The sequence below is a fragment of the Vanacampus margaritifer genome, chromosome 3 (assembly GCF_051991255.1).
Source record: "Vanacampus margaritifer isolate UIUO_Vmar chromosome 3, RoL_Vmar_1.0, whole genome shotgun sequence".
NCBI lineage: Eukaryota > Metazoa > Chordata > Actinopteri > Syngnathiformes > Syngnathidae > Vanacampus > Vanacampus margaritifer.
Genome location: NC_135434.1, coordinates 19,685,647 through 19,713,575, shown reverse-complemented (window position 1 = coordinate 19,713,575; position 27,929 = coordinate 19,685,647). Strand labels below are relative to the sequence as shown.

The window sequence follows — 27,929 nt, the reverse complement described above, 5'->3', positions numbered from 1 at the left end:
ATGATGAAACTTATCTATATTCTAATGCAAATCGCTGCAAAACAGGACCAGATACAAATATATGTTTTTTTCCTGATGAAAGAAGAAACTCCAATCTTTCTTTAGGTAGGTTCCATGTTTTTATAGCAATATAACAAAATATTCTGTGGATCTTGCAAAATCAGTCAAAATCCAGTAAACCATCCGGGAGTGAAGGGGGTTGCTTCAGTGATATTCGGTTGACGTTATTATTGGCAGCTAAAACTGACAAATGTTATGCATACAAACAGCCACAATTTTAAATAAGAATTGCTGTAAAAGTGCATCAATCCAACGTTGTGTGACTCATGTTTTTAAATTATAAATGACATTTTAATTGTTCTGCGTGCCATGTTTGTTGCTAACATACAGGGTTAAACGAAGATACATTATTTGTCATAAACAAAAAAAAATAAGACCAATTAAGTAATAAAAACACTAAAAATATATATACTTTTATTACCTTTTCATGCGCTCCAATTATTTCCTCACTCTGTGGGAAAATATTTGAAAAACAGTATGAAAATGATGAAAACGGTGACGTTGCAGATGAGCAAAGAAACGACAACATGCACTCCCCCTGCTGGTCATGAGTAGAAGTGATCCCCAACACATGGGCGCGCGCGCACACAGTGACACGGTGACGCGCAATCCTCTAGTGGAGTGTGAGCGCTGACGAGCCTCCACAGAGGAGCTTTCCTCTAGACCTGCGTCAGACGCACGTCTACTTTGTGTTTTGGTGTCGAGCGATACGTGTGATATTTGCTATAATATCGATGTAACTTTTGCGCCGTTGAGGCCGAGAAGCCACGGCTCACTTGGCTGCTTAACGCCACAGGTAAGAGTTTCGTTTGCTGAACTTTTCCATTGTGCAAAAAAAAGTGACTAATGTAACATCTCATCCACTAATAGAAATTCCGTGGACGAATTTGGCCCCGGATTAGCGCATTTCGACGCAGAGGCTCGACCAGACAAGAAGAGGAAATTTATTTTTGGGAAGTGCGACTTTGCGTCCTTTCTCGCCTGCAATCGTCCCCAGAAATGGTGGGGCACCTCCATTTGCAAGCGATGGATGAAAGTCTCAAAGGAAAGAACCGGGAAGGGCTGCTCGACAGCCCGGACTCGGGGCTGCCTCCCAGTCCCAGTCCGCCCTTCTGCTCCCTCTCACCCGCTCTCATCGAGCCGCGCTCCGGCAGCTGCGCGACGCCCGTGGACAGCCAGCAGCAGGCGGCCTGGAAGAAGGACGCCAGTCGGGAGGGAAAACTGGTAAGATGCAGCCATCATCATCATCATCATCATCATCATCATCGTCGTGTGCTTGCTGAATATTAGTGGTCAATTTAACAGAGCAATCAGATTTCCAATCCTCTTGTTGGTCGGTCAGAGCAAAAGCTGTTATATATTGTTGGCCTACTGTAAATAAATAATCTGATCAGAACACCTCTAGATGATGTATAATCGCGTTTTTGTGTATGATGGTTTCTGTCATTATATGGATGATGGGATCGTGCATGTGATGGTATTATGAGTTTAAAGCAGAGGTCCCCAACCCTGGTCCTCAGGGACCGGTATCCAGCCTGTTTTCCATGCCTCCCACAGCCAACACAGGTGATTCATATCATCAGCTAATCAGCAATCTCTGGAGAAGGCTGATAACGATCTCCACCTGTGTTGGCTGTGGGAGTTATGGAAAACAGGCTGGATACCGGTCCCCGGGGACCTTTGGTTTAAAGCACTGGATTCAATATTTCATAATGTGACTATATTATCCAGTCAGAAAGAGATCTTCCATCTCCCAGCAACCCCCCCCCCCCCAACCCCGCCCCCAATGTCAAGGATGCCACTGGCTCAGGCATCCATAGTGCCAGCATGAATCACTGCATCTGACTTAACTGGTTTTATGGGGGATCCAAAGTGGGACCCAGTAACCCCTGGCAGTTTCATAACGTGGCATATCAGTTGCCTTTTAGTGGACACCAGCAGGACTTGCCGGCGATTGGTCGGGTCTGGCTTCAAAATCACTGATGGCGGAGAAGTACATTTGCTCGAGTTTCCACTCAGTGTGTCGGATTTACCTGTCTCTATTATAGTCCCGTCCTTTTGCCTGAGTCAGCTGGGGACGGGTGGCTTAGAAAAGGGATGGTTGGAAATTATTGTGCATCAAATTATGTAAATGTTGCTTTATATATTAAATTGTTGCGAAAAGCCATCAAATATCTGCATTTTACAAAATCTGCCAACATTTAACAAATTCACTGCCAGAAATTCATTAAAAAAAAAAGATTATTAAAAATGAGGGACGACAGACAATAACAATTTTAAATTGTAATTAATCGTATGACTTCACTAGTTAACTCACGATTAATTGCAATTTTTTTCACTAAAATGTACAATGAAAAAAAAATCTAGGTTTTCATACTCTTGTTAACAAAAGTGGAAAAAAAATGTTAAATATATAGAGAAAGAAATAGTTCAAATTAATTTTCGACGTTCATAGCCGTCAATGGCAGTGAATGAATAAAAACGAAAAGAAAAGATTTAAATCGTAATTAATCGCATGACTTCACTAGTTAACTCACGATTAATCACAAATTTCATATCTGTTCTAAATGTACAATAAAAGCAAACGCTTGGGGGTGGCGGGCGATCTCCAAGTGCTCCTGCCATGTTCAGACTTGTGCGTGACTAGTGTACCATATTTAAGCAGCAAAACCCAACAGTTTTTGTTAATATCAGAAGGCGGCCATTTTGCCACTTGCTGTCGACTGAAGATGACATCAGAGTTGCTCAGATCTCAGGTAACGACCAATCACAGCTCAGCTTGTGAAAACAGGTGAGCCATGATTGGTCGTTGCCTGAGCCCTGAGCAACTGTGATGTCATCTTTAGTCGACAGCGAGTGGCAAAATGGCCGACCCTTGATAAAAACAGATGGATTTTGCTGCATAACTCATTTTCCACAAATGTAATATTAATCAGAATGTCACGTTTAGATCAGTGAGGTCAAATGTAACGTTGTCAAGAAATGTTTAAAGTTGACTTCCTCCTTGATTATAAAAAATAACACACAATAATAAGATTAGAAACAACCCACAAATAAATTGTCGTGACCGCTTCAATTTGCAAGTTGAAGCTATTCCAGCTAACTTAGCTTAGCATAGCTTTCTGCCTGCGTCTTATCAACACATCACTAAGCAGCGATCAAGTGTGGGTGTAAAGTTACGTGATTATTGTCGGATATGGAGTAAGAAAAATAAATAGAGCAGGTGAGCGTGACAGTCGTTGGATTTTTTAGTTTGAAGTCCTCCTGATGTCCACTGCTGGGTTATCGGAGCAGACATTAGCAGTTGTCGATTTGGATAACTTTATTGCATACTGTTTTTGCAGCAGACTGATCCCCGACATTCTAATCGCCTTTTTTTCCCGCCTGTGCGAGACACAGCGAGACATATTTGATCGAAAATCATTTCCAGGTCACTCCCAGTTTCCAAACGTCTGGAGAACTTGTCTGTGCAGGTCCATGCGGCTTTTAAAAGGTCTAATGGAGGCCTCAGAAATGCGGTTTGTTGTGACATTAACCTGAGATACGCCCACGCACACATCAACGGAGGTCGACTAATCCCCTGGAGGTTCAAACTTGTTGGACGTTTCTGCTTTGCGGTTTCCATTTTGAAATTCGTTCCTGATCCTTGCTTGTCTCCGGCTTAAAGTGTGGAAAGAATCAAAAGTTTTCCTGAGCGCATGTCTTGCAGCACAATGAGGGGGGCGGGGCTTCTGTACGCTAGCAGTCATGTGACCAAATCTATTTTGAAGTTGTTTTTGTATGCCACCTAACAATCCTGACGCTCTATTTTGAGGTGCGGGGCTTGTTAGAAGCTGTTGCATAAGCGTTTGATGACCTCTCATTTCTGAATGCTCAGACAGCCCGTCTGTCTGCCTGTCTGTCTGTCTGCACACCACTGGACAGTGACGCGACATGCACCAGTGTTTCTCGCCGCGTCCCTGCTGATGTTCACATAAATGTCTGGAGGCTGCAGGTGGGAAATATTTGAGTTGGCTCGTGGACTCTCAGCGGCTCGCCGTTGTTCTTTGGACACTGTGCGGCTTTGTCTTGTTTTCCTGGGCATGAATGTGATTCTTCCAAGACGGCTTCAGTCTTTGTGTGCAGACTACCCCCCCCCCCCCCCACCCCACACCTAAACCTTCATTCAGGTGTTTACTTTGCACAAGATGGAGAGCACACATATTATACAAGTGCAGTGCATTTATCGGATGGGATATGTTCCATACTCAATTCTCTCATATAGAGACCAGATAAAAATAACTTCATAGTTTTAGCCCTCCCATGTACTTTAAACACACTTGTTAATAAGGACGTCACTTTCACACTCCAGGTTATTCAGTTTTGTTTTTCACTCCCGTTTGAAGTTTACTGTAAAACTGATGCGTTAAACAATTAACTCATTCACTGCCATTGACGGCTATAGACGTCAAAAATTCATTTGATCTATTTCTATTAGTTTCACATTTTTTCCCCCACTTTTGTGAACAAGAGTATGAAAACCTAGAATTTTTTTATTGTACAGAACAGATATAAAATAAAATTAGTGATTAATCGTGAGTTAACTAGTGAATCTATGCGATTAATTACGATACATTTTTTTAATCGACTGACACCCCTAATTTTTAGTAATCTTTTGTTTTTTAAATCACGTCAGGCGATTTATTTTTTTTAATTGTAATTAATCGCATGGCTTCAATAGTTAACTCACGATTAATCACAAATTTTATATCTGTTATAAATGTACAATACATTTTTTTTCCTAGGTTTTCATACTCTTATTAACAAAAGTGGAAAAAATGTTAAACTAATTGAAATAGTTCAAATGCATTTTTGACATCTATAGCCATCAATGGCAGTGAATGAGTTAAAAAACTAAAATGTTCAACCAAACCATTAGAATATCTGCTAATAAACTTAGGCTAGCTTAATGCTAACATACAGTACATCACAAAATGATAGGGATGGATGAGTAAAGTACCAATACCAGGGATCTTTATTTTAAGGTATCAGGTACTCATGGACGCTTCCGATACCAGCCACCAACACTTAAGGCAAAAAAAAAGACATCCAGTAAGTCCTTCTCGGCTGTAGCTTGCGCTATACTGCGGCAGTTTGACACATCTGCATCAGGAAGAAATGTCTTTATTTGAAATTTTATATCAAAAGTATTAGAGGTATCAGTACTTGGTGTCGGGGAGTAAAGAATAGTGACGACTCATGCTGATATCGGTCTGAAACAAAGTGATATCGAACATCCCTAACATCCCATAGAGAATCTAACAGAAATATCAGTGCAAGCTGACATGTTGCGGCAAATTACGCTGAAGTTGCATAACTTGTACAGGGCAAGTCAACCCAAAAGTTGATATTTTGTATGCAGCCCTACTAGTCTAAACACGGTATTCTGATGAATACTACATTTATGGAATACCATTTGCATCCATCTCAGGCATGGACTTAGATCCGTGATCTCAGGGGGCGGCCATTTTGCCTCTTGCTGTTGACTGAAAATGACATCACATTTTCTCAGTAGCTAAAGTAACAACCAATCACGGCTCAGCTTACAAACGTCACATGACCAACCTCAGCAACATGTGAGCCGTGATAGGCTGTTACTTTCGCAATTTGTAATTTTCAGTCGACAGCAAGTGGCAAAATGGCCGCCCCCTGAGATGGAGAAAAACGGCGGAATTTTGCTACTTAATGCATATTCCATCCATACATTAATCACAATGCCGTGCTTAGACTAGAGGGACTGTATACAACATATTATTATAAATAAATATAAAATAATAATAATAATAATAAAATAATAGTGCTGTAGCTGTAATGTTGTCCTCCGTCGAGATGATGATTCAGTGGCGAACATTCTAAGAAGCGTGCACATGAACATCAAGCACAGCTGCTGCTTGCAAACATTCAGATCGCATGGGTAAGACGAGCCTCACGCACTGATCTGCCGTGCCCTTGGCCTCTTCTCGCCCGTTCCCCGTCCTGGCATGTGCGCTTAACCGCGTCCAAGCCGCAGCATGTGACCGCCTCCCACTGTAATGTGAGAGGAGTGGGCGCCGGGGCCGGGCAACCGCTCGCTTCACATGGCCCGTGCAGGTCCGCATGCGAAGACGGGACGTCTATCACAGGTCTCGCTGCGGCGCCTGTGACGGCACACTTTGAGAGAGGATTAGAAAATGGTTCCGATTAGACGACCCAGATCGATCAGGACATATTTTTCTTATTCAGTCATTGTCCATCCATGTAGTCACTATGTTAGTGTATGACGTACTATATGACAGTATCATTGGTAACAAATACAAATATATATTTTATAAACTGATTCAGAGCCAGCCCAGTTTAAATGGATCTTCGACTAATAGCCGCCAATGGCGGTCGCAAAATAAATGAACGACTAATTGAGGGTGGCTAACAGACAACTGAGATTATGCAAAAAAAACAAAAATAAGAGGTCCGGCTACAAAATGTATGTATGTACAAAATGAAAGCCAGCAGCTTTCAACCTCCTTACAAGAGATCTTCATTGAAAGAATGCTGAACTTAACACCCAAAAAATGAAATAACAAAAACTCTAGGGTGACCATATTCCCATTTCCCCCCAAAAAAGAGGACACGCGCCCCGGCCTTGAAATTGTGGTACGAGTCACAGTTACACAGTGTACTTCACCTCCTATTAGTAAGAAAATAGTCTGTCCTCAAAAACATTTGGTCACCCTACATAACTCAATGACAAAGATAAATAATTTTCTCAAATTCCTCCTACATCCACTCACATCCTACTATGAACCACAAATCCTATTTTCATTTTTTTCCTCCACTATTTCCTGTTCTTTGGTTGACTTTCTAGATCATGCCTGTTTGAAATATTTTTTTGACCATTTTGTTGGCTTAAAGCCTGATAATAAACGTTATCTGGACATTTGTGGTTTCTGTTTTAACGTAGGCCTACTCAGTGTTTTTGAAAAGTAACAACAGTATTACACAATGTATACATGTAATTGAAAAGGGGGAAAAAAGCCTTGGTGGTATCGAAACCAGATTTATTCATACACTTGCAAAAGTTTCAGTTAAAGTGATTTATTTTTTGGTAAATTAGTATCTTTTAGTCATAAAAGACCCATCTGGCAAAAAAGACAATTTTTTTTGTTTTGGACTGTATTGAATTGTAATCACCTGATTTTTTTGTAAATCTTTTTTTTTTTTTAAAGAAAAGATTATTAAAAAATGAGGGTGTCAGGTAAGTACTATTTTTAATCGTATTAAATCGCATGACTTCACTAGTTAACTCACGATTAATCACAAAATTGCATATATGTTCTAATACATTATAAAAAAAACATTAGGTTTTCATACTCTTGTTCACAAAAGTGGGGGAAAAAAGTGTTAAACTAATAGAAATAGTTAAAATAAATGTTTGACATCTATAGCCGTCAATGGCAGTGAATGAGTTAATAATAATAATAATGATAATAACAATATATTTTTTTAAGTAAAACAATTTCTCAAGCTATTTGCATCAAAAATACACTCCATTCAACAAATACAAAAGGATTTTCTCTCAAAATGCTACAGTATGAATCCGTGAAGTAGCTTAAGGTCAAGGGAGAAATCAGTAGCCTACAACCAGTTTGGCTTGAAAACAAACACAAGCCGGTGAACGTGTTCAGTGCAGTGGACTCCATTTCCGCGTGTTATTACTAACCATATTTAACCAAACATCAACCATACCTTATTCCTTTTTAATGTAACATAAAAACAAAAGCTGAAGGATCAAAAACAGATTTGTAATAATGCAAGTTTAAGAGAACTAAGTAACAGCTAGACAATAAACTTTTAAATAAACCCATTTTGAATGTGGGAAGGGGCCGGGTTACCTTAGCTCAAACATCGCAGAGGTGTCAATCATAATATCTTGACGAGCTCCAGAATGCGGCTCCAAATTTCTCTCCTCCAATATTGATTCACCACTTGACATGACACCAGCACCATCTTCACTCAACCTGCTTACCAGCTGCTCTTACACGCTCGACATCTGCAACACATACTGACTTATAGATGTGGGCGGGGCTCGTTTTGTCTGACTCAACTGGAGTGACAAAAAAGCACACAGCTGGGAAGTTGGAAACAAGTTTTTGGGATGAGAGTAAACCAAAATGGGAGGTCAGCTCTTAATATTTAAAACTTTGATACCTTTCCATTTTGGAATATTCCCAGAATTCCTCAGTTTAGCTTCCCATGGAAACTTACCGGAAAAGTTCCGCCCCTTTCCCCTCTAATGATAAGTTTAACATGATGGAAAGTGCCATGGTTTTAATTGAAGCTGTTAGCTCTGCGCAAGCTAGCAAGCATGCTTCTCAAAAGGCTTCCCGAGTGTGATTGCTCATTTCCCCTCTTGCCAGCTGCCTTACCTGCTGCTCAACACCACAGGAACAGACCCCAGGACTCGTATGTATCCCGTCTTCTATGGGGAGAGCATCGAGGTTGACCCAAAGCCAGAGCAACAAGTCAAGTAAGCCACACGAAAAGCAAAAGATAAGCCTCATTTCCCTGTACTCACGCCGAATGTCTCCCGCAGGTGCGCTTCGGCGGTCCGGTACGATTCGGACAAGCACTATCAAGACCGAGTGTACTGCGTCCCCGTTCCCACGGCGACGTCGTTCAGCGAGACGGTGGTGGCGGTGCCCAACTGCACCTGGAGGAGCTACAAATCGCAAGTGTACCTGGAGCCGCGGCAGAAGCCAATCAGCTACCAGAGCACCACCATCGTCTACCCCAAACTCGCCAAGAACATTTTCCGCACCACGCTCACCTACAAGGCGGCGGCCGCGCGCCGCTGGTTCGTCTCCAGAGTGCGGCTGGAGTCCAGCGAAGAGTCAAGTCCTTGTATCATCTACGCGGAGGACCTGTAGGCACGCACATCAGATGCTTGTGTAGTTTTTTTTCTCGGACTTGAGGACAACATATTAGAAGGGCAACGCACAAGATAACTGGAGGCTTCACCTTTTTTTTTTTCAGCCCAGAGGAAATCTCTCAACTTTGTACTGGTGCATTTTTGAGTTGCTCCTGTTGCACCTGATTGGCCAATTGATGTCTTACCGTTTAACGAAAATGAGAGCTTCGCTCCTGCACCATGGACCTAAGGGCTGAGTTTTTCAAAATGCCAGCTGGTGCAGCCTTTCTAATTTCAGCTTCATTGCACTTGTGTCCATATATGAAAAGCATGTCTATGTGTGCGTGTGTGTGTTTGAACAATTGGACCAAAGTCAGTTAACAGCCACACAAGCTGCACATGGCCTATCACACAATTTTCTCACCGTATATATAACTGACTCAATTGAGGTTCATGATAATTGTACACTGGAGTATTAATGCCACACAGAAAAAAACAACAACAACATACAATCCCACTAGAATAGAAATGGTCATTGGAATAAAATTAATTTTTTGTTTTCAACAAATTTCATGTTACCTGATGAATGTATGGCAGGTTTATTGAGAGTAACGCATTGCTGTTTGTGTTGAAACGTCAACTTTATACTATTGCTGTAACAGTGTGGCCTAATACTCTCTTGTACAATTACGAATCACTAGCTTCAGGAAATGACACATTTGAAGTGAACCCCAATTTTTTCTTGTCAATAATGTGTTCTATGCAGCCCAACTGTCTAAACACAGTATTCTGGTGAACTCATTTGCTCCCAAAAACGTATAAATATGTTCTATTTGAAATGTTTTTAGTGTCCCAAAGACGTATTTAATTTATGTGTTTAAAAAAAAACGTTTATGCTAGAGCATACAGAAGGCTTTGATGCAGCCTCTCAACTGCAAAGAATGGTTGAAGAATGGTTGAAGAATGGTGGCAGCGGAGCAAAAGAGATCAACCAGGGCCATGTTGAAAAAAGCTATTTTCATTTGGTAAATAATGATTACATTTAGCTATATTCTAATGCTAATTGCTGCAGTACGGAAACAGGTAGAAATATACTTTTTTTTCCTGATAAAAGAAGCGACTCAAATCTTTTGGTAGGTTCCATGTTTTTATAGCAATAGAATACATTATTTTGTGGGCCTTGCAAAATCAGTCAAAATCCAGGAAAAGAGCCGGGTGAAGGGGATCGCTTCAGTGAAAATGACTCGAGGTTGCGGCCATTTTGCCACTGGTTGCCGACTGATGTCATTTTCAATCAACAGCAGGTGGCAAAATGGCCATCCTCTGAGATGGATAAAGCAGCTGGATTTTGCTGCTTCACTCATCTTCCACAAACGCAATATTAATCAGAATATAGTGTTTATGCTAGTGGGGCACATACAACGTATTGTAAAGAAAAATTTTGGGTTGACCTCTTTAACTAGTGATGGACAAATGAAGCTTCACGAAGCACTTGTGATAGTTCTTTTACTCCTCTAGATGGCAGTCTTGGTTTAAAGATGCAGTGGAAATGTAATCAATTCCCACTGCAGCACTAGCCTTTATCTTTAAACCAAGAGCACCATCTAGAGGAGTAAAAAATATTACAAGTGCTTCATGAAGCTTCATTTTCCCATCACTACCTTTAACTAGTTTGTTTTTGTTCTAATGATGTATGAAGGTCAAGTGAAAGTGAAACGGTGTGGCATGTCGACAAATCCTTTTCATAGTTTGCTAATGCAAATTTACTAGAAAGTAGCTTCAGTTGGTGTATGGAGAATGTTTACCTTCTTTTTTTTGCAATTTGCTATCAAACCAATTTAAGTCAGACCCTGATTTACTAAAGTTTTGCAACAATGCGTGCAAAAATGGGCGCAGACTTGCTTGGTCACATGTCGATGTAGAAGCTGATCTACTAAAAGTGCACCCAAGATGAGCAAAATGGCAGCAAAATTCATTATGCACAATGTGGGAGGATTATGCAAATAGATGAATTTAGAATGCTGCAATGTGATATATCAAACCTAAGACAATTTGCAATGGCGGATTTTGTATTAACCATTGAAATGCCAGAAACAAAAATGATCACATTGTATGTTGAGCAAAGCAATTCTAGAACGTATGACCGATTCAAGTCCTGACTGGAGTCGGTCGCAAGAAGGAGTCATGCCACATCACCTATGGCAAAACTTTGCATCAACTTTCAGGGTCAGAATCAACCAATTCACAGCACGTGCAATTGGTTATAGTAAGTGAACATGCAAATTTGTGCCCGCTATTTTGGATCGTAGTAAATCAGGCTCCAAGGGGCAAATCCAGCAAAGAGCTTTTAACACGCCTGAAATCTGTTTAGTTATTAAGAGATTTAAATTGCCTAATTTCATTTCTTCACAAATGTGTACACACCTGATTTTTAGACCTTACCTGTTGGGAAAAAAAAAGCCTCCAGGTGTGCGGAAGCCGTACGAGTGGTGCATGCTAGGATAAAGCGAGGGCACAGTATGTTGTAATGAAAGACTTACTAACTGCAGGAGTTACTCCAAATGCAACAGTCTAGAGATGTAGAAATGAGGGTGCGAAGATTTGGCAGGTGTCGATGGTGAAGAGTCAAGAGAATGATGAGAAGAGGTGCTTGGATGTGAACTTTTTGCTGGTTTTCGTTTTGAGTTCAAGTGTGTGTTTCCTAACACTTGATGCTGTTTTTGTAAAATAGTTTCCTGGATGTATATGTGGACTTGAGGCACTTCATAATTCTCTTTATATTTTTGTACGTCAGCTGTTGTTCAATTCTGTTCTGATCTAATTTAAAAACAAAAGTATATTGTAACTAAATAATAAAAAAAAAAATCACTATTTTGGATTAGAGGTTATTTACTTTGTTGTTTTGGAAAAGTAAGCATCAGGTAACAAATTCCAAAAGTGGAATCTGCTCTAGTTTTAAAGGAAGGCTCACCTGCCGGTGATGAGGTAAAATGTAAATGTAGTCATATGGCGCCTCCTAGTGGTAATGACATTTCAATTGCAGCACTACTGCTATCCCCTTAAAATAAAGTGACTCCGAGACTATGAATGGCAATAAGCTTTTTATTTAAACATTAAGGCAGTGTCTTATTTGTTTTCCGTTTGTACACTGCTATCCACAAAGCTTGCTGGTGGGCATGTAGAATTTAACCATGTGTGTGTGTTTTCTTTTGTAATACCAACCTAGAAGCAAGCCACATAAATATTTACATCTATTTAGTTTTATATACAATCCTTGCTATTATACAGTGGGTTATAATTATATAAAAACAATTTAACAAAACGTTTGAACAATGTTATAATTCCCCCCCTCCCTACCTCCCGCCCTCCAGGGACCACATCAGATATTACATCATTTTTGAAGAAACTGCGGTTGGACAAAACTGTGAGAGCAAAGGCAAAATGAACACGTTAAAATTCAATTTAGTATACTTTTGAAAATCAATGGATTAGTCTGTCATCTGTTAAAGCAAGAGCTAGATATGGCTTAGTCTGTTTACGGTCACATTCTTAAAATTCATCAATGACAAAAAGGTGGAGACTGACAAAACTGTACAACATGTGGTGAAATTACACAACCTCCACTTGTCTTCACTTGGGAAAACCCGCCCCAATCCCACCTAAACGATGGCCGAAATGAGCATTGTGCAGGCGTGACATGCTTCGCCATCAACAGGCAGGATGGAGGAGGGAGAGGAGGTAGTCCTAAAACAGTCAACACATCGGACGTCGCTGTGCTCAAATAAACGACAAGATGGAGGGAGGAAAAGTCCACACGAGCAGACCATGGCATCCAACTTTACACACAGCGGATCAACATGATACTTTTGTTTGAATCCTTTCCCCTCATCTCCCTTCAAGCCGTCCACAGACTGTCACAGTTGTCGCCATGGACAAAACATCAAATGCAGGACTGATAGTGTGTGTGTGTGTGGTTCCACAAACAAAACCATCTCATTTGCTTTTGTTAATACAATTCCCAGCATAGACAGTAGAAACCCTGGCAAGGGAGGGGCCAAAAACAAGAAATAATTGTGCGTCACTTGGTAACTTCAGTACTGTGCGTGTAAAATAAATGGCACTTAACACTAAGAATATATTATAATGTACAAAAGCAGCACAGAAGAGAAGCTAAGGGTCTTCCTCTATGCAGTACAAGGTCAATGTCAGGTCAGACGCTCACAAAAGCTCCAAGACGAGATCCTGGCAGGCCAGCTGAAGACGACGCAAAGGGCTGAGGTACGCCATGTCCATGTGAAGAACCGGCCGGACTTCTCCTTCGCTCACATGTGATTGTCGCTCGTGTGTGTCGTTTGAAATCACTGGCGGTGAGAGCGCGGGGACGTGCTTGTTCTCAGGTCCGCTTGTCAGCGGATTCTCCAACAGTAAGTGCTTTATATCCCAAAAACATTTTAACAAACACAAATGCGCTGAATATGAAAAGAGCCAGAAAGTGTCGTCACTTGTCTGAGTCGCGGCACGGGCTGTTCCTCTGGACCCTCGCAAATGTGCGGCGACATCAGCATCCAACAGCATGTTTACCCTGTAAACCAATGATATGACCCTCCTGTGCACCCTTAAAAGCGTTCGCCATTGCAGATTGAGGACTACACATACAGTACAACCATAGAACGTTTCACCATCAAAACATGACTTGTCTGCGATCGTTTTCCAATCACAAGGCTGGACCGAGTGAGTTTGAAGAAGAATGAAAGATTAAAAAAAAGACATTTTGTCCCATCCTTAGCAGTGTAAAGAAATGTAAAAGGGGCCTAACTCAAGTTGCCATCCATCAAACAAAGAGTAAGCACTTGAGCGCGTTGAAGGTTCATGTGCCCGATTTGATAAGGCCAGTGAGGAGTTTTGAAAAAAAGGGAGTCGTTGAGATAATCCTGGAGTGAGCGTATGTGGTCTGAAGAAGGAAATTGCCGAGCAGGATGTTTTGGACCAAGTGCACCTGTGGATCACTCGCTGTCGGACAGGGACTCGTACTGAGACATGAGCAGCTTGGGCTCCTCCTCCCAGGTGCGGCCCTGCACCTGACCCGGCACGTGGCCCACCGGCTGCCCGGACGAAGGGGAAGGAACTGGAACCGTCCCTCCGGGGAAACGCATAACCAATGGGTTGCACGGGAAGGGAGTCGGGGTTGAACCTGAAAAACACACATGGGTATTAATCCTTTTGTGTGTGTGTGTGTTAATTAATTATCCATGGACTATTTATGGCAGGGCTCTTCTATTAGTGTGGGAACATCGTACATCCAACGTAGATACTCGTGTTTGACGTGCATACCTGTGGAGGAGGGTCGGTCCTCCCACACTCGGTTGGTCAATGGCGTTCTTCTGTTACAGTCTCCTTCTGAGTGGACAGAGGACACCGATGACGGCCTTTCACCCCCTGACAGGCCTGGTCCCGGAGACTTGGCCTTGCGCCCGTTAGATCGCCCACCGCTCTTTGAGGGTTTCCCGCCGCCTACAAAGAGAGAAACAGCACCGGGTGCAGCTAAAGTTTAGCGCAGTGTTCACAAACTCATTTTGTACTCCACCGCAGTTTTTTTGTTTGTTTGTAACTTGCCAAACATGGGTTTTAAAATGGACAGTGATTTTCAATTGGACCGGCAAATTGGTGCTGTTGTCAATTACAGGTTGTTTTCATTTTATGCAGCAGGCTAGGTACGGCAGTGTATTAGGGACACGTATAAATATTAATATATATATATATTTTTTTAGAGGGGGGACAACATTCTGAGAAAAAACTCATATATTTGCAACATTACAAAGTGGCAAATTTGCGAGAATCCACCGCAGAATCCCCCCACACACACATTTACGAGAAATAAACTCGCAAATCGTGACATTATAAAGTGGCAAATTTGCAAGAAAAAAACTTGCGAGAAGTATACGTAGCGTACTCGGATGCTTGTGCCAATACTTTACGGTCGGGTTTTCAAATAAGGCGATAGTAATTGCTTTAGCTGAGGTTTACTGTATCATATTAACTCATTCACTCCCAGCTACTTTCACTGAAGCAACCCTCTTCGCTCCCAGCTGTTTTACTGGATTTTGACAGATTTTGCAAGGCAAGAATATTGTGTTCGATTGCTATAAAAACATGGAACCTACCAAAAGAAAGATTAGTCTCTTCTTTCTTCAGGAAAAAAGTATATTTCTATCTGTTTTGCAGCAATTAGCATTACAATATTCATTCATTCATTCATCATTATTCACAAATCTGTTTAGAACTGTGGAGAAATCAGCTTGTTTGCAACATGACCCTGGTTGATCTCTTATACTCTGCTGTCACCTGTTGGCCATTTTTGTAATTACTACCATTGCTTCACTAGTTCTCTGCAGTTCAGAGGCTGCATCAAAGCCTTCTTTCTGTATGGTCTAGCATAAAAAAAACATTAAAAAATATATGTATAACTACGTCTTTGGGACACTTAACATTTGAAATAGAACTTTTTTATTTATAGGTTTTTGGGAGCAAATGAGTTAGGCATCTACACTTTGAAGCGTTAGGTACAAGTCGCTAAATTGATGTGTTGAGACTGCTGTTCTCAGACATTCACTTGCATTTACCTAAAGTCTAGCTTCTGATTGGTTAGTGTTAATCAGCTGACGCAGGGACAGGAAGTTGTCGCTGCTGCTTACCGTGTGTAACGAGTAAAGTTTAGAAATCCGTCTCCATCCTTCCTTATCATTTTATAAAAATTGCTCTATTAACCACCTACGAATCTTCACGTTATGTAGCTCCAGGTGGACAAAAATCAGCACCCCGTCCAGACTATAGCTACTAGACTATAGCTCACAAGTTTCTGAGTTTTTATCTCGCAAATGTGCAAGTTTATTTCTCGTAAATGTATACACCCACCCCTAAAAAAAATAAAAATAAAATGTTTACATCTTGCCTGTAAATTTCATGGCTCAATAAATGAAACCTTTAAGTTGCCGTTGCCAGCTAATCAGTTGATGGACTTACACACATGGTCCTTTCCTCACCTGATACACCTTTATAGTTTGTTCGTACATGTTTGGAAAAACTCATCACCTTGCAAGAAATTGTCCTCTGGTCGTCCATCAGTTCCGCTCAGAGCAACAGGCAGACCAGTCGTGAGTGGGTTAGCAGCATTGGCTGGGGAGCGTTCCTCAGACTGGTCATCGTATTTTCCCATTAAAGCCTTTCTTATGATGGCCTCCAGACCGATGGAGTTGCCCGGCGTCTCTGGAGCTGGGTGGCTGCGGACACTTACAGATCCTGTTCAAGAGAGGGGGTGGAGCATTCATTCAGTGTTTTTTTTTTTTAATCAGGTCAACAATCAACTGAAAAAGTGAACAGTGGATGAGAGAAGATGCTGACTCACAAAATTGTAACGCTGAAACTTAATAGATGGATAGAAAGTAGGCAACAAGATTAAGCAAAAATAAAAGTAGACTTGATACGTATATCTAAATTAGGCGAGTAACAATACAATCTTGAGACCATTTTACCATCAGGAAGCAGAAATTAGAAGAAAAGAAAATTTCCAAAGGAAAGAAAATGCTATATTGAGATGAATAGATCTTTCTTTAAACGTATTTCTTTTTTTTTGTACTAATACTGGTTATCGAAAAAAAAGTGGTATCAAACATCGTACCTATATAGTATGCATGGGATGTGATATAATTCAAAAATAGTTTGATTTTAAAGTGGAACGATTCGATTCGATTCAGTGGGATTACAATTCAATTGGATATAGTAGGGTTCAGTTTGAGAGGGTATGATGCAATAAGTTTGTTGTCATTATACATACATACATAATGTATGAATTCAATTGTCAGTACAGACGCTCCCCTACTTACGAACATTCGAGTTGCGAACAACGGTACATACGAACATTTCTGCGCGTACAGTATGTCGAAAAATGTTTGGAAAGAAATGCTGTAAGTTAGATTTTGTATTGCGCGTAGTGCTTTTTTCCGCCGCTAATACCGACGATTGGCGCTGTGAGAGCTCATTGGAGGCTGAGCAACGTGGCGAGGAGGAGGAGGAAGAAACGCGGGTCCCCATGAAGCAGGAAATAACTTTTGAAGCCGATTCCAGCGACGACGAAGAATCTCTCATGATATAAAATCCTCCTCTTCCTCCTCCTCCATCATCTCCTTAAGCATAGAGTACATCTTCCAAAAGTAAGTTAAACTTCATTTTATTTATCTTATCACGTACATGTACATACTGTGTGTGTGTGTCTCGCTCTCTCTCTCTAACATACGTAGTACAGTACAGTACTGTACGTATTCTCTCCATTTTATTAAGTTTTTTTCAGTACAAACCAATGCAGGTTACTTGTACAAGCCTTAAACATACTTATATAAACCTTCAATATACTTATATAGGCTTTAAACATAAATTATAATACAAAATATAGCACTGAAGCAACTTACGAACAAATTCACCTTACGAACGATCGTCCGGAACGTAACTCGTTCGTAAGGTGGGGAGCGTCTGTACTGCAAATCTGCCATTTCTTTCAAAGATATGTCTCTCCAACAAAAAAACATTCAATACGTATCACTATATATTTTTCGAAGTGGAACGATTCAATTCGGCTGGAGAAAGCCAAAAAAGAAAAAAAAGAAAGCCTTTGCTGAAGAAAGATTCAGAACATTTTCCCTCTGGTTATTACTGTTGTGTAGTGATGACAAAAGTGGGTAAAAAGTGACCTGCTGTTGTAGATGCTGGCATATTGAAGATTTCTGTTCCAGGCTGACCCGCATCTGAAAGTGTAAGTATGCACACTTAGAAATTGTTATCAAAATGCAAAGGTAGCTACGCTCGAGTAATGCTCACTAAAATCGTTGTCATTTCCCACTACAGTCATCTTCTTGCTTATCTCCTGCTTCTTTGATTTCACAATAGCGGAGGTGTTCTCAGTCAGCTTGCTGAAGAAAGCTGGAGGCTGGGAGGTGTTAGGAGGCGAACGGGAGCCCATTCTGTGGGTGGGAAAAGATCTTGGTCAACAGAACACACACCCCTGTCGATATGCATACTATGGAGGGATATAGGACTGCAAATCCTTCTTTCCTCTCAATATTTGTGAAGAAATCCATAGCAACATTATGTCTTACGCTTGCTCTCCTTGTTCATTAGGATAGGAGCCTCCTCCCAGGATTTCAGGCTCAGAGTTAGCGCCAGCAGGGGATACCGGCTCAATACAGTCATTGGAAACACTGATCGGTGAAGACTTGGACTGAGGAGGAGACCTGAAAAGCACACACGTATAAGTGACCTTTTCTAGACACAAGCCTCATGAGTCTATGAAACATGAGTACTTGTAGCCTATTAATACATTTATTAGACGTCAGAAATAAACAGCCATGCTGGCGATCCTGCTTCGTAATGACCCTTACCGGTCTCTATTACGATCTGAACCAAGGCCCTCAGGATAGCGGGTCACTTGGGAAGACTCCTGGGAAGCGGGTGGGGGTTGTGAGGCACTGGGAGGACGGGTCAAGTCCAGGATAGGCGAGCCATGGTAACCTTGTTGATGCTGCTGCTGACTCTGCCTTGTGTAATCTTTCGTTATCACCTCCTATTGGCACAATTGAGTTGTTACATGATAATCTCGACACAATACAAACAGTTAGAAAAATAATGACTGGTCTGTGTGGACTTACACTGATGTGCTGAGCCAAGGTGACGACCCTTTGGCTTCCTTTCACAACAGGAGAAGGTGGCTTCTGACCTGGGGACAGCCTCTCCTCGGATGGAGGACGGTACAGAACATGTGACTCCATCTTCTGTTGAGCTGAGAGTTCAAACCAAACATGGTGAGGTAAAATATAACAAACAAACAAACATCACAGTAAAATGTGCTTTGTAAGTCCAATCAAAGGCAAGAAATGTGCTAATGAAACATGCAGGATTAAAACGAGTCAACCCGTCACCATCTGTGGTGGATGTGAAATTTTAAAATGTCACAATGCCATAAATGTCTGATCAGGAAAGCGAAGAGGCAAGTTATTCAACTTTCTTTTAAACAACAATAACATACGGTAGTGATAAAATACTAACACATCTAGTCGCAAAAGTGTTACATTATAATCCAAAGGAGTTATTCTTACTTCAAATGAATTTTCAACTGATGCAATCAAAATTCTACTCATGGAAACATGGACTGGATGATTCCTGTAGATTATGTCCAACCAACCACCAGCTTTTCTTTCTTTTGACTTCATTCAAACAAGCAGGCAACCCCCCCCCCACCCCCACCCCCAAAATTACTAATAAAGGTTGCCATAAGAAGCACCTCCCCAACAGTATGTGAACGTAAGAAGATGATGACGCAAGTTGTTGGCAGGGGGTAGCAATGATTGCATGGAATCCCGCAGAGGAGACATTCCTCCAAAGGGACAGTTGTTTTGCCTTCTGTTTCCTAGTCACGTGAATTTATCTAAACAACATCTTAAAACATTTCTCCCACTAGACTTTCCTACTGAAAGCCAATTAACAGAATCAGAAAAAACAATGATATTGATGTCCATGTTGATAATTATCATTATTGTTTAAACATTCTTAATAAAGCGGCACAATTAGAGGTAATAGAGATGTAGGCATACTGTTTTTTTACAAGTATCTACATACAGGGTTTCTACAGGTATCAGCAAATCTAATTTATTGCTTTTTAATGCTGTTTTTAATGCGACTTAAACGTATTTAATGATCACGTCATATTGCATAATTATAAATTATACACACACACATGCGCGCACACACACACATATATATATATATATATATATATATATATATACATACAAACTGTTTATATATTTGGGCTGCCAGTTGATTATTTTTTTTTTAGTTTAATTAACCACATGATTTCCATAGTTAACCTACAATTAATAGCAAATTATTTAGCATTTTGTATCTGTTCTAAATGTGTAATAAACTTTCACCCCCTAAGTTTTCCACACTCTTGTTAATTAACTTAAGTGAACAAATATGGTCACAAAATACAAATATGTTTATATCTCTTAAACTACTGATACAGTAGTTTTATAGTAAGTAACCCATAGTTATTCAAAGTAAAAAAAAAAAAAAAAACACTTAATGGTGATGTCCCGATCCGATTACGTGATCGGAAATCGAGCCCGATCACATGGTTGCTGACTCGATCGGAATTGGATGTTGTCTCTAGATCCGGACTCGGATCCTAGATAAATATTTAAGGTTATTTTCATAACTTTTTATAAGATCTGGAGTTACGTAAAAAACAACAACTTTTTTCCCCCCTCCATAATACAATGTCGAGGTATCGGATCGGGACATCCCTACTTTACGGTTAAAAGGAGTGTGAAACATTGAGTCACATTTGCGTTGCGGTAATTTTCTGCCACTATATGACATTGGTGTTTCATGGTGGATGTTGCTGAACGGAAGAGTACATTTTTCTTTTCAAATTTAGAGCAACTAATATTTGGAACATGAAGCAACTTGTGGACTGCCGGACATTTTGCTCACTGTAAATTACAACTAGTCACCTGTCCCCACCTGTCCCCACAAATCCATATATTTTTATCACATTTATTATTGTTAAATTGTGTTAAAGAGACTGCTTTGCACAACGTTGTATTTAAAATAAAACAATGATTTTACATCAATAGTATATACATTTTTAATGCCTTTTGACATCGTATTTTATGCTTTTCAATGCTATTTTAGGTCTCAATTTGAGCAAAATCCATTTAATGACTTTGAATGCTTTTTAATGACCCCTGAAACCATGTACATAGGACAGCTTTTTTTCATGAATGTTAAAAACAGCTGCTTGATGATTTGGGGTATTGTTAAATGAAAAGGCCACTGAAGCTTAATGTGCACAGTCTTTTTGTAAGCTGAATGACAGTAACAATAGCACACTTGAATGACACATTTCATAAATACTGATTGAGATTTTGACGTGTGTGTGTGTGTTGGGGGGCGGGGGGTATATTGGGAAAAAAATTATGATGCCAAAAATAAGGAGCATGCAAAGATTTAGAGGGCAGGAATCAGTAGTACCCCATCTCCCTCTTGACAGGCTTAAAGTGCGCAAGTCACACACTACGTGTAACAACAGGAGTCTGTTTGGAGGATGACGCAGCTTTCAGCAGATGGCCCTTCTTAGGTAACTGTCACTCCAACTTGGAGTAACAGCATTTAATTGTAGTGCCACTTATATGCATGATGTAACAACATATGGTTATCGAGACAATATTTCAATTGTAATTGTAGTCATGCCTGCTACCACGACTAAACGTTTATGCTTAAGGTGAGTAGCCAAAAGAGAGGGAGGAGGGGTGCTTTTCCGACATATTTTTGACGTAAAGACAATGAAAATAGGAAATCAAGTGATTTTCCGACTTGATGTCTGATTAGCAATCACTATTTGAAGCTGACATCTTAAAGGACACCTGGGATATTGCTCTTCCTCAGTGAATAATACACAATGTCTCAACTTTTGATCGCATCAGTTCTCAATCAGACTCTTCATTTATTCTCAACCAGTTAGGTGGAATAGGGGTATGAGTTTTTTGTTTTGTTGTTTCCCCAGAGGTCACCCTTGGTGGTCTTTAAGTTTGTAAACAATTTTTTAAAAGCGCAAATATAGTATAGCAATTGAAGAACAAAAATGTAAATGAATAGGGCTGATTTGATAATGCCAACCACCACAGCGTGCAAAAGGCCACAGACTGACGGGGGCGTGTCTGGGTGATAACAGGACCCTAGGATCCACAGCATCTTACCATCAGTGGCGCTGCTGGCAACAAGCGAGCTCGTCTCTGGCATCCCCATTTCACAAGAAATTTGACGCATAATAATCGCGTTTATGAAGTTGGCCGCAGTCATGGTAGTCTTACCGAGTGCTCTGAGTTCCTGTTCCTGAATGGACATCGGTTTGTTTTGAGTCTTTTCCCTACTAGGTGTACCACTTTCCCCACGGCCAGGAAGGTTATCCAACTGCAGGTGTGGTGGTCGTCCTGAAATTGAGGAATAAGGACCGGGGTATATTCCTCCCTGGCTGGGATTGGACATCTTGAGGTCTGACTTGCTCGTGGGCCCATGCTGGTCTTGGACTTGTTTAGGTAGTCCCCTGTTTTTGCCATCGCGACTCTGTTCTTTGGCTCCGCTCGAGTCCAGTGCAGGTGCATAGGCCTCAGGTGGCAAACCAGTCCTTTGAAGATGACTATGGTAACCTTGGTATCGGGAGGGTCCTGACTGTATGGATCTGGCAAGAAACAAAAACATTCTTGTCGTGAGTGCCTATGTCCATTTAGTTTACAATTTCATGTTTTGTTTGAAACACTGCCGTTTACCGTAACACGGAGGAACCGGAGTGTTCGGCAGAGAGATTCTTGCTTCCAGTATTGTGCAAGACGCTTGGCCTTTGCTGCACATTCTCTTGGGTTCGAGGGGAGACTGGGGAATGCTGGTGGCTGTATGGCTGGGAGGAAGGTCTCACACTGCTGCTACTACTTGCTAAGCTGTGCTCTGTACCTGAGACACAAATAGGTAGGCATGCATTCACAAATATATTCCTTTTCCCCCCTGTACTTCTATTCATAGATAGAGAATCCAAAATAAAAGTCACTTCACACCTGGTCGCCAAATGGGGGCATGCTCCACATTTGCTCCACCCTTTTCTCTGTCCCGCTCTCTATCTCTGTCACGATCCCTTTCGCGATCTCTCTCTCGTTCTCTCTCCCGTTCACGCTCGCGCTCTCTCTCCCGCTCTCGGTCTCTCTCCCGATCCCTGTCTCTGTCACGTTCTCGTTCACGCTCGCGTTCTGAAGAAGAGGATGCGCCTTGCATCTTGTTCATGTGCGAGGACCCAACTTCGCGGGAAAAAAAGAGAAGCAATAATTACATCAGCAATGATTACTGGTATGACTGGTACCAATTACTGGTATGAGTCGTCATACCGGGTGAGATTGGGGGAGTGGTGTAGGGCCTGCCAGGGAAGGTGGTGCTTCCCCCTGGGATGTAGGTGATGCGATCCATTGGGGAGTTGGCTGTCCCTGCAGAGGGAGGGACCAGGACAGGTAAGTGCGGCACCTGAGATAGATCAATGATTCCTATAATAGAGGAGGGAAGAAGAGGAGAGCAAAAAAACGTTTAATGGTAAATAACCATGTGATGGTTTTAAGCAGGGGGTGATATTTTTTTATATATATATTTTTTTTCTTATTGTATTATATTTTATTTTATTTATATTATGTATATATATATATATAGTTTCTATTTCATTGGTATACAAAGTGGTAGGGTGCCGATAATCCTTTATTCAAAGAACACCAACAAAGTGGTCTTACCACGAGGGGCTGCAGAGTAAGGCAGAGGAAGGGGCTGATCTCGTGGCGTAAGGCCCCTTAGCATGTCTGAGCGCTGGGCAGCCATAGCAGCTGCTGCAGGCCACTGGTGCATTTGCTGGGAAGTAATGTAGTCATTGAGCAACGTCTGACGGTTCTCCAGGGCTGCTGTGTCTGGAAAGCCCCGGATGAGGTAGGGATAGGGATGAGGGTACGCCGGGTTGGGGGCCAGATGGCGAGGCAAGTAGTAGGCTGGATTAAGGAGAAAGAAATATTTCTTCATATAGGGCTAAGAATCGTCAAATGAAACATTCCACATTTTGTTATGATTTCTGGAGAAACAGAAGTTATCTATTTGATCTGATGCAGGCTTGTTAACTCTTTGACTGCCAGACGTTTTCAGAAAAGGGATGCCGTGGGTGCCAGCCGATTTTAAGCATTTTGACTGATCTTTCAAGGTCCATAGAAAATTATGTGTTTGGACTATGGAAACACACATACTGCCAAAACAAGATTGGACTCTCATCTTCCATCAGAAAAAAAAAGTTTGTTTCTACCTTATTCCGTTTTTGAGTAATCAACAATAGAAAATAGTTAGTTTCACCTGTTTTGAAAAAAAACGTCTTTTAACGTCTTTGGCACTCCTCCATAGGATTTTACGAAACGTTATTTAACGTTTTTGGCAGTCAAAGAGTTAAGGGTATACCCACAGTAAAGCCATTTAAACTTTACATTGGGAAGATTTGATGGGGTCCCATAACTCATTCAACCATCATAGGTGTGGTGTGCAATGCAGTTTGCTGTGACTGTACCTGGGTCAATGGGGATGCCACGAGGCAGAGCTGCAGGATCAAAGGCCAAAGGAATTTGTCTGTAAACATCAGCTCCGAGGCCCTGTAACAGACGCTCATAGGTCTGTTGGTCGGGTACCCCCGAGAGAGGAGATTTGGTAGCTCTCATCTCTCTTGGGGTGGGTGTGGCTTTACGCTCCTGAGGTTCTTTCTTACTGGAGCCTGGAAAAAACAAAACATATAGACAAAACGTGCAATCAGGACAAAAAATAAAATAAAGTTGTTTTTGAGTAATCCCTGCAGAAGGAGCGGTAAAAACAAATGTCCTCACCATCATGTTGCCTTTGACCAGCCTCCCTTGAAAGAGGTGAGCCACGGTGTGATGGTCCTGGGTAAGGGTTTCTTAAGGTGCCTTTCTCCTCGTAGCCCACTGGGCTATGATGGGATTTACCTCCCTGCTCAGAAGATAGCGTAAGGGGAGAAGAGCGTGCTATTGTGCTAGCGGTGCTGACCACTGCACTTGGGCGTCCTTTGGGTGCCTCTTCATAGCGTCCCCTCTCTGCCCGCATCTCCAGGTGAGGGGGCGTGTTATGGTAGGAGCGTGGTGAACTGGCTATGATGGAGCGAACGTCATGTCGTTTACCTGAGCCAGCAGCCTCCTGCTTCATGGGTGTTCCCTGAAGAGAAATATTAACAGGAAAATCCAATCAGGTATTTGAAGAAAAAGGCAATTGAATTCATTTTGGTGGTATGTGTACCGGTGTTATAATGCCCTCCTTGGCCTGTCTGAGCTCCTCCCTGGGAATGAGGTGAATGGAGCGCCCAGGCTCCTTTACTGTGGGCACCATAGCCTCCCTGCCCTTCATTGAGTCTGACAGTGAACTGGCCCCACGTGGCGGAGAGTTCTCTCTTTTCATTTGCTTCGCCTCCCTTCTCAGGTAGCTCTCCTGAGGGTCCAGATGACGTGGTATACCTAACACCAAGACCATATATAATTTAAAGAAAGAATATGTAGATTTGGCAAACAATCATTTTATTGTTAATTTGAGTTCATGGAAATGAACTCAAATTAACACTGGGTTCTCTTCTTGAGAACACTTGGCAAATATAGATAAAAGTGACTTAGTGTTATGAACGATTTGTGTCTAATAAGCAGTAGTTATTTTACCTTGTGAGATCGAACCACGTATGTGGTGAGCATCTTTATAAGGTGTGTGGTGTGGACTGTCCCTGTCATGAGGCATGGCTCGACCAATAAGAACTGCGGGTGGACAAGTGGCAAAATTAGTTCAATACTAAAAAGGTAGAATGTGAAAAGGCCAAGGTCAAACAAGATCAGAATTAGCAGCTTCTACCTTCACAGTTGGAGGCAGACAGTGAATCCCTCATAGGCAGACCTCGGGAGATGCCTCCCTCCATGACATCATAAGGACGTTTTAGGCCGAGAATTTCACCAGCTTGCCCTGGCCCTCTGCCTTCATCTTTCGGGGTTTGAGAAACTGGACCTACACATTCCAAAGAGGAATAATTCAGAATTATGAAAAATGGGAGGAAAAACACAAGTGTTGCATTTACATTTTTGTTCAGTGCATATCCTGTATTCAGTTTTTATGATATCATTTTCACAGACATTGTTGACTTTGTATAAAATACTCACGGTCATATGTGAGGATGTGCCCACTTATTCCCTCATAGACCACATGACCTTTCGACAATGCGTCGTCCCGCTCCCTGTCAGCTCGGCTAGCACTATCCTCTGTGATCAGACGGGTTATAGTTCCCTTATACAGCACGTCAGCCGGTGTCCCCTGTGGACACAGTCAGAAATAAGACCCATACGCATCATTTTATTATGAAGCAGATGGTTGAACTGATATGGTAAAATTCAAATTTCTACAAAAAAATCATATAGATTTTTTAGCTAGCTAGCTTTAAAAAATAATATAATTGCAATATTTTTTGCCTCAATATTGCAAATGTGATTTAATATGCCATTATTTTTCCAAGGTCATCTTTGGTCATCTTTACATATATAATTTTTTTAACAAACATGTGCAATACATTAATCTGTACAATAGTAATTATGGGACTGCTGTGAAACAAAGCAGTGACTTTTTTTCTTCTGCATATTATTAGTATATGTTCAAGTTCATTGTCCTTTCTGGTCGTTTTCCTTGCAAAAATGAAGCCCACAGCATTTAACGTATCTGCAGAAATGAAGTATCAAAAGATGTGTCTCAACCCAACTCGGATAGAAATTGCAATTTGAAAATTGCACTCTACTACATTTCGATGTGGATTTAGATTTAATTTGTTAGTCTTCAACATTCTTACTATTTAACAATGAATACCTCTATAATAAAGTTATAATAAATAAAGTTAATATTTTTACAGAGATCAGTATAGATAGATCCACATAGGGATAATCAGAGATCACATTTCAGCTTGTTCGGGAGTTTCAAGAAATGTCTTCCAATTCTTGTAGAATTTGAGGAGCGGGTGAAGGGGTGAGAGTGCTAGACTTGTATTTGCTAGCTTGCACACATGTCTTATTTATAAATGATAGCAAATAAATGATCTGCCACAAGACAACAGCTTGTGCATCACTCACTTTTTCTTTACTAAACTGTCTTCACAGACTAAATGAGCCAGTTGGATATTACATTACAGTGGCTTGGTTAGAATTAATAGGTACAGACACAGCACACCCTGTACTTGTTGCTAGGGTGACTGGGATCAGACAGAGCTTTGCTTATGTCACAGCTGCTGGGAAATCCAGTCGCTTCTGCACTTGGTCTGGCTCTTGACCTGGCCACTGCTCTGTCCTGCGCTCCATCCTGTGTCCATGAATCACTGCAAACTAACACTATGGCTGCAAGTTATGTGACTTTGGAAGGAATTGGGGGAAGACCAAACAACTGGATTTCAGGCTAAAAAATATATTTTATGTCTTAGTCTTTTTTTCTTGTGAAGCTTCCAATGTGAACTAGCAATTGTACCATTTGATCATTTCAACACTGATAAAAGTTTATAATGGTTAATCTTGGTTCATTTACTTATTACTTAAGCTACATTTAAACAATTTTATCAAGGTCCACAACAGTTAAGTTTGCCCAAAACATTGTGCGCTGTGGAATTCTACAAATTTATTTCATTTCAAATGTACGTTTTGTTAAGTTTTGGTTTTCTAACATCTGTAACATGCCATGGTGGGCAGAGTCTGCTGGGTCCCGGAGACTAAAAATTGCACTACAGTTCATCCTGCGCTCTAGTACGGACACTTGCACGTTCCCTCCCGGCCCAGCACATTGTGATAGTCTCTCATTCTTTCACTCAGTCTTTCTACAGGTAAAACATGGACACAATGCAGCTTTGGAACACATTTGCAGCAACAGTATAAAGAAAGCATAAGAGCAATAGCAATCATTGTATTCCAAAGCTACTTTTACAATTTACAAATTCTGAATAACCAAAAAGCACGCTTAAACAATGCTTTGAATTTCTGAAAGTTCAAAGTGAAGAATTGTGTGCTCTGAAGTATATTTGAACAGACCCACGATGAGGGCGGGGATATTTTGGGGGTGACGAGTTCTACTTACTGTTCTTGGCCATGTTTTTCTTTTGTACAATGAATTTACTACCCCCCAAAAATATAAACGTATATTTCAGATTTCAGAGCAACTTAATGTATATGCATTTTTTGATTGGTACAATTTATACTCCGGAGCAAAGTGTAGTCCAAAAAATACGATACATACGGGGGAAAAAAGGCAAAAAAATAAAAAG

The 27,929-nt window shown here is 41.1% G+C and overlaps 2 protein-coding genes and 1 long non-coding RNA gene across 5 annotated transcripts in view; 1 reads left to right on the top strand and 2 right to left on the bottom strand.

Annotated features, from left to right (window-relative positions):
* Window positions 1-684: 684 nt before the first annotated feature.
* On the top strand, window positions 685-12,122 carry rflna (refilin A). 2 transcript variants are annotated; one of them, XM_077560345.1, is made up of 4 exons: window positions 685-856; window positions 931-1,284; window positions 8,493-8,602; window positions 8,669-12,122. In XM_077560345.1, the coding sequence occupies exons 2-4, from the start codon at window positions 1,060-1,062 to the stop codon at window positions 9,000-9,002; spliced, it is 669 nt and encodes a 222-aa protein (XP_077416471.1). In that variant the 5' UTR covers window positions 685-856; window positions 931-1,059; the 3' UTR covers window positions 9,003-12,122. The 2 variants fall into 2 exon arrangements, with proteins under 2 accessions (XP_077416471.1, XP_077416472.1); XM_077560346.1 differs by lacking the exons at window positions 685-856; window positions 931-1,284 and adding an exon at window positions 8,218-8,253.
* On the bottom strand, window positions 5,822-8,896 carry LOC144048414 (uncharacterized). The gene is made up of 4 exons (XR_013293342.1): window positions 8,651-8,896; window positions 8,502-8,554; window positions 7,968-8,125; window positions 5,822-6,249 (listed from the first exon to the last, which is right to left on the bottom strand). It is a non-coding gene; the product is annotated as an uncharacterized LOC144048414 (long non-coding RNA).
* ncor2 (nuclear receptor corepressor 2) overlaps window positions 12,070-27,929 on the bottom strand; it is a 77,518-nt gene continuing 61,658 nt past the window's right edge. Inside the window, exons 28-46 of one of the 2 annotated variants that reach the window (XM_077560343.1) lie at window positions 25,801-25,951; window positions 25,499-25,648; window positions 25,312-25,404; window positions 24,902-25,116; window positions 24,475-24,820; window positions 24,165-24,365; window positions 23,356-23,604; window positions 22,966-23,118; window positions 22,642-22,878; window positions 22,360-22,540; window positions 21,904-22,271; window positions 18,679-18,809; window positions 18,412-18,593; window positions 18,130-18,264; window positions 17,852-17,994; window positions 17,725-17,778; window positions 16,073-16,279; window positions 14,315-14,494; window positions 12,070-14,174 (exon numbers count right to left, since the gene is read on the bottom strand). In XM_077560343.1, coding sequence (XP_077416469.1) covers window positions 13,987-14,174; window positions 14,315-14,494; window positions 16,073-16,279; window positions 17,725-17,778; window positions 17,852-17,994; window positions 18,130-18,264; window positions 18,412-18,593; window positions 18,679-18,809; window positions 21,904-22,271; window positions 22,360-22,540; window positions 22,642-22,878; window positions 22,966-23,118; window positions 23,356-23,604; window positions 24,165-24,365; window positions 24,475-24,820; window positions 24,902-25,116; window positions 25,312-25,404; window positions 25,499-25,648; window positions 25,801-25,951 — 3,564 coding nt within the window. In that variant the 3' untranslated portion in view covers window positions 12,070-13,986. The remainder of the gene's footprint in view (window positions 14,175-14,314; window positions 14,495-16,072; window positions 16,280-17,724; window positions 17,779-17,851; window positions 17,995-18,129; window positions 18,265-18,411; window positions 18,594-18,678; window positions 18,810-21,903; window positions 22,272-22,359; window positions 22,541-22,641; window positions 22,879-22,965; window positions 23,119-23,355; window positions 23,605-24,164; window positions 24,366-24,474; window positions 24,821-24,901; window positions 25,117-25,311; window positions 25,405-25,498; window positions 25,649-25,800; window positions 25,952-27,929) is intronic. The other variant, XM_077560344.1, reaches the window with a different exon arrangement.